The following is a 20,094-nucleotide window of genomic DNA, read 5'->3' on the forward strand; positions in this document are numbered from 1 at the left end:
GGCTTTTGGAACTCAGCTGGGTTCCGTTGAAATTCTGACCTTACAAAGTTAAACAAGAATAAAAGTGTTTCCTAAAGACAGGATACTGTTTTAAAGAGGCATCTAATACCTATGGTAGCTGTAGAAGTAATCTTTTTAAATAATTCCAACAACCCATGAAATCTGCTTTTGCTGGCTTAATGTAAAATTAACATGTTCAATGAACTGCCATACTCCAAATTAATACATGTGAAAATGATAAAAATTTATTGATTCTAATTTACATTTAATGTCATAGATTTAAAGTGAGGTGGGGGGATAAAAGGATAGAATAACCAGAAAGTACAGCCATGACAAGGAATCATGGGCTGTAGGAAAATAAGTTACAAGGAGGTCTCTTTATGTAAAAGGAAATACATGTGGTAAACAATGGTAAAGGTAGAAATGAATGTGGTATGTACACTGTGCTCTTTCTTCATCAGGCTCTCTCTCAACTAAAACTACTAAAAGCATTCATATCAACTAATCCAGGTTCTCCATTCTCCCTGGAAACATACTGATTAATGCAGGACAAGCTGAACACTGGGGCCATGGTTACTTCCTATGCTCCACATATTGCTGTTTCTACCAGTTATGCTCTCCAACAGTTCCTGTCAGTTTTTCCCCCAAAATTATGTTTATTCCATTTGCATCGGTCTAGTAATTACTTGATTTAATTAAATATTAAGTAAAATGATGAAACATGAGTAATGAAACTTTTTGGTTTATAAAATCCAAATGGAAAAACACCCTATAAATAATTGCTGTCAAACTGGGTGAATCTAAGACTGCTTTAAAAGATTGGGGTGAGGACAGAGAGGATGAATGATAAAAATTTAGAAATCTATACTCATATTATTTTTAAGTATTTTTAATCTCTTGCTTTACTTTAAAGAAAACTGGAAAAATAGTAATACCACATATTAATAATAACTGCTAATGATGACTGAACATTTAATATACCCCAAGAATTAGTCAAAGCACTTCAAATATATCACATTTGTTTAATCTTTATCATAATTTGAATTAGTACTATTATCGTAATATCTTATGGAAATACCCAAGTGAATTTTTTGGCCAACCCAATATCATCCCCATTTTACAGATAATAGAAACTGAGGCACAGAGAGTTAGGTTGCCCAAGGTTACATTATCCATAGAGGTGGAGGCCAGCCAGCCAGTCTGGCTTTTAACAGCTATGCTGATGCAATGCAGGTGTAGTTTATACATGAATGAAAACACAAAATGCCAGTCACTGGACTCTCAAAAGCTTTAGACCCTCATCAAAGGATTAACAACTAAATATTGCCATAAATTCTAGGTTTTAAAGCTTCAAATTTACAACTATAATTTTTATGATTCCCTTGCTTTAACTGACTTTAATACCAGTGCGATCACATTGGTGACAAAGTTTTGCCTTCTACAAGGGTGAAAGTCGTAGTCTTAAATACTAACCAGAATGAGAGTTGAGGTCTATATACACTGGAATAGGGATTTATTGTAGATACTTAAGCAGAAGTGTGACAGGATTTAACTGATGATTTGGAGGAGCATTCTGGCAGTGAGGCCTGGATTTTTTTCTTTTTTTTTAATTGGTATATAATTGCTTTACAATGTTAATTTCTGCTGTACAATGAAGTGAATAGGCTAAATGTGTACATATATCCCTCCCTCTTAGATCTCCTTCCCACCTCCATCCCCCATCCCACTGTGCATCCAGGTCATCACAGAGCACCAAGCTGAGCTTCCTATGCTTTATATATAGCAGGTTCCAATTAGCTATCTAAAATGATACAACAGATGAACAGAACTGGAGAATTCACTCTGATAATATATCAATTGCTGTATAAATGTAAAAAAGTTGTTTAGTTACTGTTCAGGTTTAAGGTTTTATTGATCTTAGGATATAGTCTCAGACCCATTCCATTTCTTCCTTCCTTCCCTCATTTACTTATTTATTTAACAGACAGCCACTGGGTACCCACTATATACTAGTGATACAGATGGAGAAGGCAATGGCACCCCACTCCAGTACTCTTGCCTGGAAAATCCCATGGACGGCGGAGCCTGGTAGGCTACAGTCCATGGGGTCATGAAGAGTCGGACATGACTGAGCAACTTCGCTTTCACTTTTCATTTTCATGCATTGGAGGAGGAAATAGCAACCTACTCCAGTATTCTTGCCTGGAGAACCCTCGGGACAGGGAAGCCTAGTGGGCTGCCATCTATCTATGGGGTCGCACAGAGTCGGACACAACTGAAGCAACTTAGCAGCAGCAGCAGCAGTGATACAGTGATGAAAAAGACAGACACAGGCTCTGCCATCACAGAGCTTTTTAAAAATTTTTTAATATTTATTTGGCTGTGCCGGATCTTAGTTGCAGCATGTGGGATCTGGTTTCTTGACCAGGGATCGAACCCAGGCCCCTTTGCACTGGGAGCCTAGAGTCCTAGCCACTGGACTACCAGGGAAGTCCCAGAGCGGTTTATATTCTAGAGGGGCAGACAGAAATTTAACAAATGAATCCAGAAGTAGCAAACTATCACTGTAATGTGCTACCAAGGTAAAGTACAGGACACTAGAGGAACAAATAGTAATGGGTCTTTGTTGTTTTTTAAATTTTTTTAGGAAGGAGTACTCAGGTGTTTAAACATAACTCAATTAAAATGAAGATCTAGAGTGATATTTGGACACATTTCATTAACTCATTTGGCCTCCACAACAATGCAGCAATGCAGTAAAACTGATATTATGTCTAGTTACCCAATGTTTGATTGTAACTATGTACTGGACTGTATTCTAGGAGTGGAACATACAGAGATGAACAAGACAGAAAAGGTCCTTGCCTTGTTGCAGTTTGGATGTATCACCTCATTGCCACCTTTACTTCTGAGACAATCAAATATATTCCCCCTTAGATAGGGATTCATCCTATTTCTTCTTTTTTGGTAATTATAACTTCCCAGGGTTACAGATTAATAATTTTTTATCTACTAGTAATTTTTCATATTTAAAGATAAGGTCATATATATATGAAACACTTTCAGTGGTGCCTGGTTAGATAGAAGTTCAGTAACTGTTAACTACTGTTAGAATTGCTGTTATTATTACAATGCTTAATCTCATGTCCTTTCTGGTACACAGGATTTCATTTCTTGAATTAAATTCCATACACGTTTATTGTAGGCATATCACAGGATTTGCAAACTCTTTTGTGGAAATTACAAGATCAGTGAAGAAAAATCTCTTTAATATTGTCTATTTCTACCTTCCATGCTTAGCTATGTGATCTTGGATAAACCTCAAGCTCTGTAAGCCTTGGGTTCCTCATGTTAAATATATAGATAGATATATACCTATCTATTCAGCTGTTGTCAGCATAAGTGGACAGCAGACTGTGTGTTGGGGGGGGGGTGGTGTTGGGGGAATCAATAAATGTTAGCCACAAAGCATAACAATTCTAATACTCTAAAAAGCAGACACTGGGCTAATCTAAAGTTTATGCATGCTTTCAGATAAACATGAAAGACTAAAGACTGAGAGGTTTCCCATCAAATTAAAAAATTAACAAGCATACTTAGACCACTGAAAAGAAACAAATCAGGAAAATTTAACACTTTTGCTCCACTGAAAGTGTTTTCAATGGTGATTGTTAATTTGAAACAATGAGTCCTCTCCCTCTTTAAAGTGATTCCCTAGACCCGCAAGAAAAAAAATGAGATGGGAGAGTTAATTGGGAACTCTTGTAAAAGCAGATGTTATATAAATGCAGGGTGCCAACCACCTGCAATATGAACAGGTAAGAGGGATGAGGTGTGTGTTTGTTTTTTAAGAGCAGAGATTCAACTATGAAACAGGATTATAGTATGGGAAAAGACACTTGATTAGATAAATTAGGGTCCCCTTAGTTTTGTTGTTTAGTTGCTAAGTCGTTTGGGACTCTTTTTGCAACCCCGGGACTGTAGCCCACTAGGCTCACCTGTCCATGGGGTTTCTGAGGCAAGAATACAGGAGTGGGTAGCCATTCCCTTCTCCTGGTGTCTTCCCCACCCAGGAAGTGAACCTGCATCTCCCACATTGGTAGGCAGACTCTACCACGGAGCCACCAGGAAAGTCTGCCCTCCCCCCCTTTATATATGTATATGCTTAAATACTTAAGTAATTCCTAATATGACTTCTAAGCAGATGTACAAGGATATTCATTTCAGTGCAAGTTATTTAACTCACTTTTGAAACACAGTAAGGTAACATTGTAGGTCTGGGTCTTGACTTTCTTTCCATGAAGCTGTTGGTTGTTTAGGGACCCATCGGGTAAAGACATGTGATTCTAGTATTTGAACTTGGAAGGTAAGAAACCTGGGAAGTAGGCAAAGTAGCATTCTTGGAGTCAATTCTCATTTAGAGGCCACCGTGAGCACCCAAGACAAGGGCTTCCCTCCCATTGACTACTGCCAAGGCAAAGAAAACAGAAGTCATTTCTTCTGGATCAGAAGAAATGTTGCTAACAGAAGGGGTTTTGTTAGCAACTGGCTTGCTCAGTGCCCTTCATAAAAATTCTTCTGGCTGAGGGTTCTACGCTGGCAAAGGTCTTGGCTCCCTTCTTTCCTCCGGCGGTGAGCGTCTTTTCCTTTGCCAAGATGGTGGCCCTGGCATCACCTGGAGGCGGCCAGTGCAGATCGCCTCCGGACAGGTGGCTTGCTAATAGCCTAGTTCTCCCCTGTCATCCTCGGACAACACACGGGGCAGCGTCCACCACCTCAGAACCAAGGATGAGCGACTTGGGCTGCCGAGTAACGAGAACCTTGGCCAAGATGGTGGACGCGCAGCCAGGCGGCGTCAGCTGCCTTTACCAAGATGGCGGCGGGCGGCTTCCGGCACGCGCTTACCCAATCCTCTGCAAATGTCAGGGCAGAGCAGCCGCTGCCAGTCTGGGTGCAGCCGGGGGAAAAGTAGCTGCAGCCGAGCGCCCGGGCAGGGCTAGGTGGAGCTGCCGCAGCCTCCGTCCCCGGCAGCAGCAGGCAAGCGATGTCACCTGTAGGGGCGCAAAAGTTACCTCCCCAAACCCTAAAGCAACACAAACACAACCTTTCCCCGAGTCACACAAATGGTAGTATGGGCGGCCCAAGGTAGGAGGCTCGACCCCGGCGTCGCCGTAGCCCTCCCGAAGCGGCGAGTTTGGGGAGGGGGTGGGGGCGGGGGCTGGGGCGTGGGCCTCCCGCGCCGACTCCCCTGGCCCCACGCCCCTCTCTTTGGGGACAAGCCACGTGTTTCCCTCGGATGGAGGGGGAGGTGCGTAACGGGAACAGCTGGAAGGAGTTTAACGCTGACATTTTAAAGCTGCGTGTGTTCAATTTTATTTGGAGGGACTGGGGTCCCATGAACACGAAATAGTGAGCAACGCACTGAGGCGAGTGCAGCAAATGTCAAGATTCTGGGGAAGGGCCTCCGCGGGAAACTTGGACGTGGGCCCCCGAGGGGGGTGGAAGGAGAGGTCAGGAGTTGGGGGTGGCGGGGGAGGAGGGCGTACTTTGCAAGCAACTTACTATTTCGCTTGCAACTTGCTTTTAGGCCTGCCACCTCCTGCTTTCCTTAAAAATAATAAAAAGTGCAAAGAAATCTAGTTCGCCGGAGGTTTTGCATTTGGCGTGCAACTTCCTTCAAGTGTGAGCGCGCTAGGACGGAGGGAGGGATGGGGGTTGAACTTGGCAAGCGGCGCCTCCTTCTGCCGCCGCCGCCGCCTCGCAGACTCGGAGAAGAGGGTGGGGGACGGTCGCGGCGCGGGGGAGGGTGGGTTCTGCTTTGCAACTTCACTCTGGGTGCAAGCGTGTTCGGCGGGTGCAGACTGGGCCGCCCAGACGATGCGGGGGTGGGGGACCGGCCGGCACGCGACTCCCCGTGGGCCAAGAGTACGTACGAGCGGACCCCCTTCCCTGCCCGCCCCTCCCTGAAGCCTCCCCAGAGGGCGTGTCTGGCTGTCCGGTCCCGCGAGCGGCCGAGACACTGCGGCACCGTTTCCGTGCAACCCCGTAGCCCCATTCGAAGTGACACACTTCGCTCAACTCGGCCCGGGGGCGGAGGCGCGGACCGGCCCCGCGGCTCTGCTGCGGCCGCGCCCCGGCTCCCCCAGCCAGCCCGCTGTCATCCGCAGGGGCGCTGACGGCGTTTACCGCCGAAGGACCGGGCGAGCCCCGGAGTGGATCCGGAGTCGCGGAGTTGGGCGGGGGCGGGAAGGAGCGGCAAGAAGAGAAACTAGAGAGAAAACTCGGCTTCCCTCCGAAGCCTGCCCCAGAAAGGCCAGGTCGGCCTCGCCGGCGCCTCCTCTCCTTTTGCCTGGGGGGTGGAGAGGTGGGGGGCGACGAGGCGGCCTGGGCGGGAGCCTCGCCGGGGGGCCGCGGGCGGGCAGGCGCCGTCGCGGCCGGGGTGGTGGGGCCCGCGCGGAGGGCGTGGGGGCGGGGGCCGCGGCCGCTCCTGCAGTTGCCGAGCGTCGCCAACAGGTTGCACCGTTCCCCGCGCCACCGCGCGGCCCCTCAGGCGGGGAGCGGCCGGGGGTGGAGTGGGAGCGTGCGCGCGCGCGCGTGTGTGTGTGTGTGTGTGTGTGTGCGCGCCGTGGCGCCGCCTCCGCCCGCCCCCTTCTCGGTCCCGTTCGTTCGCCGCGGCCGGGCGGCCCTTTCGCGTGTCCGCGCTGCCTCCCCTCCTCCTCCTCCTCCATTTTGCGAGCTCGAGTCTGTGACGGGAGCCCGAGTCACCGCCCGCCCGTCGGGGACGGATTCTAGTGGGTGGAAAGAGACGCCGCAGCCGGAGCGGCGGAGCGCCGGCCCGGAGGACGCGCGCCGGAGAGCCCCGGCCCGCGAAGACGTGCGCGGGGCGGGGGTCTGGCTTGTCAGCCGGGAAATGGGAGACTCTCTCAAATAGGGGCTCTCCCCTCCCCCTCATGGAGAAGGGGGCAGCTGTTTACTTCCTTTTTTTTAGAGAAAAAAATCTCTCCCTCCTCCTGCTCCTGCTTTCACACGCTAAGTTGTTTATCTCGGCTGCGGTGGGAGCCGCGGACGGTGGCGGGTGAGCGGCGCAGCCGGCAGAGGTAAGGGGAGGGCCGGGGGCCGGGGCCCGGGCGGGCGCTTGCTCCCCGAGGTGCGGGCCGGGGCCTGGAGGCTGGCTCGGGGGCGCCGCGGTAGCTCGCAAACTTTTATTAGCCTCGGGGAGTGGGGGTGGGGGCTGACGAGGGCCGGGTGGCGGTGACGAAAGGGCAGCGCGCGGGTGACAGCGCTGGCCTCTTCCTCTCCCTGGGCCGCCGTCCCCCGGACGGGCCGAGGGGGAGGAACCCGAGCTCCCTGCGAGTGGAGCCTCGTCGAGCCGCCCCAGGTTTCCAGGCTCTCGCTCTCGTTCCCTGGCAAGGAATCCTGGTTGGTTTTTTTCTTTTTTTTCCCCCTCTTTCCTAGTCCCTTTTCTTTTCCCTCCCAGGGGGCCTCCATGACACCCATTTTTCTGGTGAACGTTGAGCGGCGTCTGAATTCTCGCCTGACTCTTTCCACTCCACCCTAGTGCGCCCGAGCGCGAGCAGGGTTTGTGTCGAGGCTCCAGTGCGTCTCCTTTCTGGCGGGCGCGCATGTGTGTGTGTGTGTGTGTGTGCGCGCGCGCGCGCGCGTGTACACACGCAGGGGGCTGACAGTCTGCGACTTGGAGACTTCGGCCAGGGCTGGCGTTATCTGGTGGAAGTGGGCGTGTCGGAGAAAGAACTCAACAGGTCTGGACACATTTCTCTCTTAACCTCGCACTTTTTCCCCTCTCCCCTCCCTCGGCCCCGGGTTTGTTCTTTAGCGCTGGGCATCACTTCGCGCCTGAAGGTTTGAAGTAGCCCCTTTTAGAAAAAAGACCCTCGCTAACCATAATAGTTTTGAGGTGCAGTTTTTGACAAGCGCTAGTTTGACGTTTTGAGATTGCAGACTCGACAGTTGCAGCCTTGTAATGCCGCTTAAGACCCCTTGGCATGGTTCGTTAAGGCCGACTACTGTGACAGGGTTATTCGCAACTTAAACGGGGGGATAAAGTCGTTTGAGGTATCTTTTCGTTTTATGAAGTTTTGTTTTGGTTTCGAGTTTGAAGGCAGCTGTCAAAGCGGCGTGGATATTCATTAGGCTCCATTTGATACCTTGTGTTTAGAGATCGTTATCAGATAAATACAGCAGAGGGGCGGGGAGAAAAGCAGTTTACCCTTGAGATTTATAGAGGCGGGTACCCACCTCTGCCTGCCTTCATCACATTCCACTTTTAGAGAGGACCGGTGAAGTTTGAGCATCTTAAAGTCTCCGTACAGGAAAAGTTTTTTTTCTTTGAACGGGATTTGACTATAATGTCGCAAATAATGCTTATCGAAGAATACCTGCCTCTTAAAAGATCTGGATTGTCAATAACCTATCAACCTAACCCTCTTGAAAGAAGGCTCAGAATTAGGATAGGTTAAGCTTTAGAATGCGGAGCAAATTTTTTGAGCATTTTACTTGGATTTATATGAGTGTGATTTTACAGGTCTGGGGTGGCTTTTGTTTTTTTTGTTTGTTTGTTTTTCTTTGTTTTTTCAATATTTAGATATTCAGAACGGAAAAAATTTAATTTAGAGATTATAGTAGTATTTCATACTGAGGTCTTAAGCGGTTTAAAAACATGTAGTTTCATCAATAGATTCTGTTGTGTTGTAAGGGTTTGAGAGAGCTATAGTTCTTGTACAGTATTTAAATAAGCTAAAATTGTAGTGTGAAGCTACTACACATTCTACTTTTTTAAATCTAAATTTTGACTAGCCTGTGTACAGTGCCTGTCATTTCATATGTCCAAAATTTGAAGGCAGGCACTATTAGGCACATTCAGTAGGAAATATGGGTTAAAATAAGAGCCTTTTCCTACTCTATTGGAAGATGAGCAGACCATCATTGTTTATTTTTCAAATAAAATACATGGTTCACCAGTAGGTTGTACTAAAAGGTTTGGATGTGTGACCAGCCAGTAGGAGGGGAATTGAGGAGTAATTAGAGAATTCTAGCATAGTGTTTATCAAATTTTACGTTTATTGGTTCTCAGAAAAGCCGATAACCTTGATTAGTTGAAAAGAAATGATCATACTTCCTTTTTTAAAATTAAATACTTTGACATCAGCTGGAACCTTTAGAATAATCAGATGTCATGAATTATAATGTCTCTGATTAACAAAGATACCAATTTGTGAGTGGCAGGATGACGAGCCACGCTTAGTTTGATACAGTATTGTTCAGAGCTGTACAAATGGACTGCATTGTACTTTTAAATGTGGTGACTGAATGGGAGCAGGAGCCTCTGCTTTTGTATTCTGGAAGGCAGAATCTATCTACTCTTTTGATAACAGGAATTAGATTCGGTGTTAACTAAAAGGTTCACTTAACAGGCTCTTACTAATCGGATCACAGAGATAATGTGATTTTGTAGCTTATTATGTCCCCTTCTTTTTTTGTAGCTGATACTCACTGATGGACCCCAAGGAGTCTTTAAGCACCCCCAGTAGAGAAGAAATTCCCAGCAGTGTGCTTGGTCGAGAGAGGGGAAATGTGATGGACTTCTATAAAACCCTAAGGGGAGGAGCTACTCTGAAGGTTTCTGCATCTTCGCCCTCACTGGCTGCTGCTTCTCAGTCAGACTCCAAGCAGCAAAGACTTCTGGTTGATTTTCCAAAAGGCTCAGGAAGCAATGCGCAGCAGCCAGATCTGTCCAAGGCAGTTTCACTGTCAATGGGACTGTACATGGGAGAGACAGAGACAAAAGTGATGGGAAATGACCTGGGATTCCCACAACAGGGCCAAATCAGCCTTTCCTCTGGGGAAACAGACTTTCGGCTTCTGGAAGAAAGCATCGCAAACCTCAATAGGTCAACCAGTGTTCCAGAGAACCCCAAGAATTCAGCATCTGCTGCTGTCTCTGCTGCCCCCACAGAGAAGGAGTTTCCAAAAACTCACTCTGATGTGTCTTCAGAACAGCAGAATTTGAAAGGCCAGAAGGGCAGTAACGGGGGTAATATGAAGTTATATACCACAGACCAAAGCACCTTTGACATTTGGAGGAAAAAGCTCCAGGATTTGGAGTTTTCTTCTGGGTCCCCAAGTAAAGAGACAAGTGAAAGTCCTTGGAGCTCAGACCTCTTGATAGATGAAAACTGTTTGCTTTCTCCTTTGGCAGGAGAGGATGATCCATTCCTTCTGGAAGGAAGCTCGAATGAGGACTGTAAGCCTCTTGTTTTACCGGACACTAAGCCTAAAATTAAAGATAATGGAGATTTGATCTTACCAAGTCCTAGCAGTGTGCCACTGCCCCAAGTGAAAACAGAAAAAGAAGATTTTATCGAACTCTGCACCCCTGGGGTAATTAAGCAGGAGAAACTGGGCCCAGTTTATTGTCAGGCCAGCTTTTCTGGGGCCAATATAATTGGTAATAAAATGTCTGCCATTTCTGTTCATGGTGTGAGTACCTCTGGGGGACAGATGTACCACTACGACATGAATACAGCATCCCTTTCTCAACAACAGGATCAGAAACCTATTTTTAATGTCATTCCACCAATTCCTGTTGGTTCAGAAAATTGGAATAGATGCCAAGGGTCTGGAGATGATAACTTGACTTCCTTGGGGACTTTGAACTTCTCTGGTCGATCTGTTTTTTCTAACGGCTATTCAAGGTAAGATTAATGCTTTCTATTTCTTGAAAATGGTATGTTTAAGATCCATTGATAGATTTAAACATTTATTTGAATGTATTCGACTGCAATTCAAGTGCTTTTTCATGTGAATACGTTTAAATGGTCTTTTGAAAGTAGGCTTGGTAGACAAACTACATGATTTATCCATATGGACAAAACCCTTTCAAGTTTTGTGTTTGTTTTTTCAGAAATAGTGGTATTTAGTATCCCATTGGGCAGTGATTGAAAATTTTATGTAAAAATTTAAAATAATGTTGCTCATTAACAGCTAACTTTAGTAAAAGTGACGTAAATTCAGAGGGGGATAATGTGTGGAAACATATTTATTATGCATATTTTTAAGTTGTCCTAAAATATGCTCTTACGTGACAATGAAAAACACCTTTAATACTTACATAATCAAACCTTGTGCTATATTTGTACATCTGTGAAGTGTTAGCCTGGGGAAAATTAGAAGTACTAACAATAAACCCTTTTCTTCAAACTGTGAACCTTCCTGTTGAAGATGCTGAGTTCTGAGATTACTAAAGCAGTGCAGCGAACAGTTTACCTGACCTGAGTATTAGATGTGGGACAGAGTTCCTGACCCAGGGTAGATAAGTTATGTCTGCTGATTGGTTTCTTTAAGAAAGAAATTGGTGCTGAGTTTACTTTAAAATGTTCCTACAAGTTCTCAGATATATAACTAATAGCCAACATTGTTAAGCTTCTGTCTCAGCTATGTTTAATTTGTTTCTATCTTCTTTATTCTCCATCATTTATAAGTGTACTGACATTTCTGTTTGACTCAAAAAGGTCTGTAAAAATGTAATTACCAAGAAAAAGTTCTAAATGTAGGTGAATCTGTTGGTAGGGGTTAAATGCTCTGTCCTGCACACCCATTGCCAATTCAGATAAATATGTATCACATTTTAGGTGTGAAGAAAAATATAAAAATTAATTGTAGAGAGACAAGACTGATTAATCAGTGTGACTTCTTGAGCTGGGAGGAGGGCATAGTAGACACCATGATTTTTTGTATGTAAGTACTTCAAGTTCTAAGATGTTAATAATGGTAGTCACTTCCCACTAACAAGTCGTTGAAAATTTTATTTAAAATTTTAAAAAATACTTTATTAATGATATACCCGAATACTGAGGTGACTCTTTTCGTTCCTCTTTAATTAGGAAGCTTTGCTCGTTGGGGAAAAATTTTAGACTTAGGCCATGTTCTATTCCTTTTAAAAGGCTTAGATGTTTCTTATAAAAGAAAAAAGAAAAAAAAAATCCTTGGTTCCTGTGTGTTTTAAAATGTAAACTACCTACTAATCTGTTACTTAAATAATAATTATCTTTTACTTAGAACGTTTCAACTTTTTATTGCTGTCATTCTGAACTGAGGGTTTAAAATGTTTTCAGTAAGAAGATTCGAGATGTTACTACATTAGCTTGTTGTGCTTCAGTCTTAAAAGACATGCTGTGTTTTAAATTTCTCAATTCAGTTTTTGGTAGTGGAATTCATGATTGTGCTTATTTGTCTTAAAAGAATAAGTGCATTTGATTTGACTAAGGTATTTGTAGGAAACTGCTACATTGATTTATAAAACATTTAATTGTACAAAGAAAAATAATATATCTTAGGAAACACTTGGTGATTATTAATGCTTTTTGTTCTGATACTTAGCATGGTATTGTTTTCATTTTCCTTACTGTAAAAAAGGCGTGGAACTAGAACTTCTCATTTTCTAATCACTTAACTTTCATTAAGCGCTATAAAATCTAGGATCTGGAGAATAAGTCTTAAATGAATATAGTTATTCTTTAATGATTTAAGATAGTTTTAATACTTTATCAGGTCATTGATAACATTTAAGGTATGTCAGCCTCAACAACCATATGATCGTAGGCAAAACGATCATGTGGCTCTTTCAAGAGTCTAATATTTAATGAAATGATTATTCTATGCTGATGTGTGGTTTGGAATTATAATCAGTAGTTTGTGTCCTAATGAAAAGATGTAATATCTTTACAGGATAATTTGAGAAGGTTTGAAAATTTTGTACTTGGTGGCATTATCTTAACATTGGGAACTGTGATTACCCTGAACAAAGCTTCTTCCAAGTAAATTGAAACAGTGTTTCTTTTTACCATCATTGAATTAGCCTATTGTTTCCAAACAATAACCCTGATATAACTAAAATTGGTTGCTTTCTCTTCTCTATATGTTACATGGTTCTAGCCAAACTTTATGACTAGTGACCTTGAGTAATCAGCAGATAATTCAACATGATAAGACCACAACTATGTTAAATAATGACTTTCTGACTTTAGATACAGAAATATTAAATCCACTAATAACTTCACTTGCACTCTGTTTAAATTCTTTTAAAGCGTAAATTGTAATTTGACTTTTCAAGATGTCACCTAAAATTGCTTTTTCTTAAAATGCTTAAAAACACTTCACTCTCTTTTATGAGGGAAGGCAATTCTTCTGATGTATCAGCATAGTACAACATCCAGTTAATACATTGTTGTAAAATTATGAGTATCACAATGGGCCGTAGTAGACTATTTGAAGATTTAAGTTAATTGATAGTAAAATGAGAGGAACCTTGTTGATACTCAGATACATTCTTTAAGTAAAATGCAGTAGCCATTCTACCTTAATATACTTTTTAAATACTGAAATTCAAAAAATTGACCATAAACTTGTAACATTGATGAAGGCACATTTCTGCATAATTGATTTTCAACGATGTTTCACTTGAGCATTAATGATGCAACTGCTGAAAGGAGGCATAGAAGTAAATGGTTTCCGGTGGAATTAAGAGATTTTATTGGAACTGTGTTGAAACTTTAGTATGGAAAAAGTTGATCATTTTCTGAAGCGTATGGTTACTGGAGAGAAAGAATGATACAAGATGAATTTGTAAACTTAAGTCATAGGTGGAGTTTAAGGCTCTGTTGATTGGCATTTAATGAAGCTATGAAAATTTATGTAGATTTTAACATCTCATCATTATTTGCATCTGTGCCTCACTTATTAACATAATGGGAATGAAGACCTGTACAAGCACAGGATGAATGAAGCAAATTGTGTCCCCTTTACATTTTTCTCATTAACGTTGTGTTGATTGTTTTCTCAGAGAGAGAGGAGGCCTGAGGAAGAGATTTTTACTGATTTCTCTCCTTTTTTAATTGGTTCTTTATTTGTACCTTTTTTCTCTCCTTCCAAAGGTTCTGGCAGTGAGTATTTCAATCAGTGTCTTTTTTTTTTTTTTTTTAATCAGTGTCTTTTTAAGCTTAATATTTCTGATACTCATAAAATGATTTCTGAATGTTAAAGGAGGCTAGCTTTTGACCCTTTGTCTTCATTTTTTAAAACCCTGTACTTCATTATGGCTTTATTATTAGTAAAAGAAAAAAAAAGATAAACACAATGTGTATTCAGGTGTGTTAGTTTAGTTTGGAATCACTACAATACAGAGATGTGTGATTAGCGTGTGGTCAGATTTTATTGAAATTACTTCTTATGATTTTTCTTTGACTGTTCCATTATATTTTTATAGTTGATAAAAATAATTTGTATTACAATGACGTTTTGGCTTTATCTATTGATGTTACAGATATTTTAGTTAATCTGGCCACTTTCACTATTATATAGACTGTTTATAAATTTTATAAACTATAAAAGACCTATTCTGAAACATACCTTGCATAAATATAGGTTAAATGCATGTTGTAACAGCAGTAAAATTCATATGTATGTAAAGATCATATTAGTAGCTTTTTGAGATTTTAGCAAAGGAGAGATTGGATCAAAAGTGTTTAGTATGAGTGATTAATATAAAAGAACATCTGTATTAATTGGTTGGTTATATAAGTCTTAATCCACTCTGGGCTGCAGGTGATTTGAAATAGCCTAGTTGTTAGGAACTCTTAATTTACATTGGGTTTAAAATTAGCCTGGGGCATATTTCTTGAAACATATTTTTTCTTACTTTTAACATCATACCTAATTGTAGTGAGCAAAAAGTTTTCATTATGTACCACTGTTTATGTGAGCAAATTAAATACACAAAATAGGTTTGTGCCTGATAGCATATCAGGACATCCTGATAATTGTGTAATGCAGTATTTACAGGTGTTTGCCAAATTAATGGGCACTTGCTTCCAAATTTCCAAGTCATAAAAAATATATATTGATAAATTGTGTTGCAAAAGAATTTTCAAGAAATATTTTGTTAAATATAGCTATAATTGAAAAAAATCAATTACTTATTGACCTTTATAGAAGGGTTTAAAAGGCAGTGTATTCCTTATTTCTGTAATTTCAGAGAGACTTCCATTTAGGAAAAAAAATAAAGGATCTGTTAAGTGTTCCTCTCTCTGAATTGTGCATGATCATTTTTATGCTAGACTGGGTTAGAGTGTGAGTTTTAATGGTAAATTTTTGTACTGATTTTTACCCACGAAGGTATATTTTAGAAAATATAGTAGTTCAAAATTAGTTGGAAAGAGTGGTTTCTACCCTCAAACACCAGATTTTGATAGATTGCCTTTTTATTCCTGAGTACCACTATCACATATATGCCTTGAATACAGGCTTCCAGTGGAGTTTGTGGATTAACAGGTGTTGGGGGAAGGGATGTGAGAGGGCGAAGCAGTAAAGATGTGGAAAGGTGGAAGATAAGTTTAGAAACATCAAGAACATTCCAAAAACCAACAGTTTGGATCAGCTGTCATGAATTCAGAGGACTGAAAAAAGAGAACTTTGGAGCTGTGTTTGCACATCAACTCTTTGCACATAAAGCAGTGCATTAACCAGGATTACAATTTAGTTTCTTTTATTTGATGTAAAAATCTAAAGCTAATTATGGCAAAACAGCCCTGATGTTTATAGGGATCCTTGTTGTCTTTTGCTATTCTTTATTACCAAAAAAAAAAAGGGTGGAATGGAAATTTTAGTTCCTTTTAGATTATTTCAGCTAAGACCAAGTTTGTATTTTTCCCATTTTTATTTAGACTGCTGTTTACTCAAAAAAAGTCTAATTACTGGCATGTAGTTGAAACAGTGATGATATATGATGTGGATATAAGCACTTTATATTTCTCAGTGCATTTTGACATACACTGTCATCTGACCATGTCATACACTTCAGGAGTAGAATCCTTTTCTTGAGTAGTAATGTATTTCCATGGGTTGTGTATTTTTCTACTGAAAAGTAAGGAAATGGATTCTTGTTTAATCTTACCAATTTATAATAAATTATGTGTGTGTGCGTGCTCAGCCATGTCTGACTCTTTGCAGCCTTATGGACTGTATCCTGCCAGGCTACTCTGTTCATGGGATTCTTCGGGCAAAGAATATTGGAATTGGTTGCGCTATTTCCTTCTCCAGAGGATCTTCTCTACCCAGGGATTGAACCTGAGTCTCCTAAGTCTCCTGCATTGCAGGGATAGTTTTTACCACTTGAACCATTGAGGAAGCCCATAATAAACTATGGAATTCTCCAGTTGCTAGATGGTCATTTAAGCTATTTATATTGCAATATATTCCTTAAAGCCAATTATTTTGAATGGAAGTATGTCATCACCTAATTTTATCTCTGGCCCAGCTTAAATATTAATGACTTATCTTAGTAGAGCTGCATGCTTAAATATACTTTTTCAGAGTAACATATTAATTTTGAGTGCCTTAAAATTTTTTTCATTTGAGCAAGTTTCAACAAAATCAATAATGTCTCTAATACAACAAATTTAGTGAAAATGTCTCTTATTTTAGAATTTTTTTCATTTGCACTGTAGAGCTCCAAATATATATATTTCAGGGGAGAAAGGTTATTAATAATATGATTAGCTATAAATATTTAGCACATTATCTTACATTGAATTTTTATTTTTTAAACTTAAGTTCAACTTAAGTATGTAGTATTTAGGACATACAGTTTGTGGCAATAAACGTTAATTTTTCTTTTTATAATAAAATTAACCTTTATTCTGGTTGATTTCATAATTGTCCTTAATATTTAGCTGTGGCTATTATGAAAGTATATTTGATAGCCAATTTTTTAAAGCTGTTGTGAAATGACATCTAATTTAGTACATGATTTATTATTTCATGCTGGTTGGGGCAGTGTGTGACTTATGACCTTATGACTGTCACATGTTGAACATTAAAGCTCTACTGGTTCGCTGTGGACACTTTTTTACTTTGCTGTTGTTTTAATGTTTTGTGCTTTTGTTTTGTAATTTTGGGGGATAAGGGTTTCCTTAATTTTAAGATGACATAAATGGCAAATTTGGTGGATTTAAAAAAAACAATAAAACTTCAATCCCTTCCAAACAATTTCGTTACTTAATAGTAGAAGTAATAGAAAGAAATAGACTAAAAATTAGGAGACTTGAGTTCTAATGCTGAGCTGAACTGATCCGTGACCTTGAATAATCAGGTGTTTTAGACTAAAAATATTTTCTTTACAATTATACATGAATTATTTTCAAAACGTGTGTGCTTCCGTCTCTAAAATCCTACAGTGCTCTTATTATTTTAGTGAATGAGACATCTGGGGTAGGGAATGAAAAACTGAAATTGATTCTTTGTACACTGTCAAGTATAAGACAAGAATGAAACCAGGTTTAGTGTTTTTACAAAATAGTGATTTAAAATAATGTAGTTGGTGGTACATAGAAAATAATGTGTAAACACTGTTGTTGGCAGAGCCTGAGAGTTGGGGCTCGAGCTCTCGAAGCTTGCCTTCCGTGTTAGGTACAGTGATTTTAGATTAGAAGTTAAAGGGACTGAGAGCTCATTTACAGCCCACTTATTTTTTCAGAAGAGGAAATGAGACCTATAGAAAGTGTTTAGAGAAACAGCACAGGATTAGTTAGTGGTATTATCAGAAACGATTTAGCAACTAAACAGCACCAACAATTACACTTAGAATAACTAATTCTCAGTAGTCTAAGCTCCCCAGCAGGCCTCTCTTAACATCTGGTCTCTAGAGATCTGAAACAAAATACAGATTAGTCAGGTATTTTGTAAAAGTTATGATGACGTTAACTACTTCAGATTTTTTAAAAATGTATATTATCCATATTCTTTCCTGTATATTTTAAACTTTTTTTTTCCTAATAATTTTTTCTATAATTTTCTGTCACCAGTATGCTCAAGACTTTGTATACATTCATCTCATTTAAACCCCTAAACAACCCTATGAAGGCTTTTAATTCTGGTTTCTGTGTTGTTATTGACTCTGTCAATAATTTTGTAGTATAGAAGACAGCTGTTATTTACCTTAATTTTACAGGTGGGGAAATTTGAGACATTTATAGAGAAAGAGAAAATAATAGGAATACTTAATTGTGATCTGAAGGGGAAATATTTAATATTGTCTTAGAAATCCCTCTTGAAGTGAAGTGAAAGTCTCTGTGTCATGTCCGACTCTTTGCGATCCCGTGGACTGTACAGTCCATGGAATTCTCTGGGCCAGAATACTGGAGTGGGTAGCCTTTCCCTTCTCCAGGGGATCTTCCCAACACAGGGACTGAACCCAGGTCTCCTGCATTGCAGTTGGATCCTTTACCAGCTGATACTTCCTATTTGTCATAAGTGAATTTTTAAACAATATATGAAGGAGAAATGGGATCAAGCCACTTGTCTCTCTTGTGTATATTTGTGTAGTCACTTTCTGCTCTCTGTCACAGTTTCAGCTTCTGTAAAATAGAACACCCAGCACTCTTGCTTGAGGGATTTGTGCATTGTTGTTTACTTTGAAAATTAAAAAGTACTATAAAAATTCAGTGTGGCATTCTTAAAGCTCTGCCAAGTCTCCTGAGCTCAAACCAACATGCCCCTCACTGGCTTAAGTACATTGGGACATCTGTGCCTGTGTAGGCGTTTCCTATTTATGAAGCATTAAGACATTTTCAGTACCATTATGTATAACCCCCGAAGGGTCATGGATCCCGGTTTTATAAGGACGAAATATATTTAAAGCTTTTAAGGGCCAAATCACTGTTTTATTGCATTTTTTTCTTTTCAGTTTGGGTTTTTTGTTAGCTTTTCAGTGTGATGTAAATTTAATAGCCATGTTAATAACTTCAACCACATTGTTATCCTTTTAAATAAATGCTAGAGTATCCCTCTTTCTGTTTTATTGTCTGGTATTCTAAAATCAAGTATGCAAAGATTGTCATTAAGAAACTTTAATCTGAAAAGCTGTGTGTGAAAGAACTTCTGACTATAATGAATACCAAAATGTATCCTCAGGGCATAAATCTGGGAGAATTATGTAGTTCACTTAACTTTATTTACTAACATTTTTCTTTTTGATAAAGTGGTTGAAAAAATTTTCAGAAAAACAAATTTAGTGGATGAAACCAATCTCTTTGGATAACAAAGTGTCAAATTCAGAAACAAGTGACAGTTTAAATGGGTAAGCTGTTAAAATTGATAATATAAAACTGATAATTTAAAATGGTAATATGCTAATTTAAATTGGTAATATAAAAAAATAACTCGGTTTGTAGGCAGCTTTCTTATAGGGAAACTAAAACTTTTAATTAGAACTAAATGTGAAATGTGTCATCTGGAATCCAGCTGAGTTTACTAAGGACAAAGTGTGACTATAAAATACCTAGATTGATTTTTTAAAAACAGGAAACACAAAATGAATGTTGTCTTTTTAAGCCTCTACCTTGGGAGGCTATGTATATTCTTCTTTTGAAATTGCCTTCAAAACCACCTTATAAGACTTATTACACTATAGTAGCACCTAAATGTTCTCACTTAATCAGAAAATATGTTTATTCCTGAGTTTGATCATTTACCTTACTTATGTGATTCCAGATGATTTGAGTATTTCCAATAATGTAGAAATTTAATCCTCTGCCAAGTTATAACATTTGTTTTCATTGAGATTATTTAAAAGAACTCATGTAGGTATTTCTGTAGAAGACTTAAATTTAAAAGTTTATGAAATACCCCTGCAATTGCCTAGCCTCCCAAGATAGGGCTTCCCTGGTAGCTCAATGGTAGAGAATCCTCCTGCCAATGCAGAAGACAAAGGTTCGATCCCCAGGTCAGGAAGATCCCCTGGAGAAGGAAATGGCAATGCACTCTGGTATTCTTCCCTGGAGAATCCCATGGACTGAGGAGTCTGGTAGGCTACAGTCCATGGGATCACAAAAGAGGCTGACACGACTGAGCTCCTCCCAACATTAACTAATTTGAAATGAATGTGGCTCGATTGCTAAATTCAGATTGCTTTCTTTAAGCTATCAAGGAGCTTTATGCTAGCAACTTATATACTCCCTTTTCTTGACATAGTGTAGAAAAAAATAGATTTACTCACTTCTTAGCCTAATTTTTTTATAGATA

At 40.4% G+C, this 20,094-nt stretch overlaps 1 protein-coding gene across 5 annotated transcripts; it reads left to right on the top strand.

Annotated features, from left to right (window-relative positions):
• Positions 1 to 5,296: 5,296 nt before the first annotated feature.
• On the top strand, positions 5,297 to 16,455 carry LOC122439761 (glucocorticoid receptor-like). Of its 5 annotated transcripts, none has more exons than XM_043465122.1 (3): positions 5,297 to 5,426; positions 9,501 to 10,712; positions 16,024 to 16,455. In XM_043465122.1, the coding sequence occupies exons 2-3, from the start codon at positions 9,514 to 9,516 to the stop codon at positions 16,136 to 16,138; spliced, it is 1,314 nt and encodes a 437-aa protein (XP_043321057.1). In that variant the 5' UTR covers positions 5,297 to 5,426; positions 9,501 to 9,513; the 3' UTR covers positions 16,139 to 16,455. The 5 variants fall into 5 exon arrangements, with proteins under 5 accessions (XP_043321057.1, XP_043321055.1, XP_043321053.1 ...); XM_043465120.1 differs by lacking the exon at positions 5,297 to 5,426 and adding an exon at positions 5,780 to 5,925 and having other exon boundaries at positions 16,024 to 16,454; XM_043465118.1 differs by lacking the exon at positions 5,297 to 5,426 and adding an exon at positions 6,179 to 6,317 and having other exon boundaries at positions 16,024 to 16,453.
• The last annotated feature ends 3,639 nt before the right edge of the window (positions 16,456 to 20,094 follow it).

This window comes from Cervus canadensis, chromosome 4 (assembly GCF_019320065.1).
Source record: "Cervus canadensis isolate Bull #8, Minnesota chromosome 4, ASM1932006v1, whole genome shotgun sequence".
Lineage (NCBI taxonomy): Eukaryota > Metazoa > Chordata > Mammalia > Artiodactyla > Cervidae > Cervus > Cervus canadensis.

Bases quoted from the DNA above. Each gene is read 5' to 3' on its own strand.
- LOC122439761 (XM_043465122.1), top strand. From the start codon at position 9,514: ATGGACCCCAAGGAGTCTTTAAGCACCCCCAGTAGAGAAGAAATTCCC. The intron at 10,713-16,023 runs GTAAGATTAATG...GACTCTTTGCAG, and splicing joins TTTTCTAACGGCTATTCAAG to CCTTATGGACTGTATCCTGC.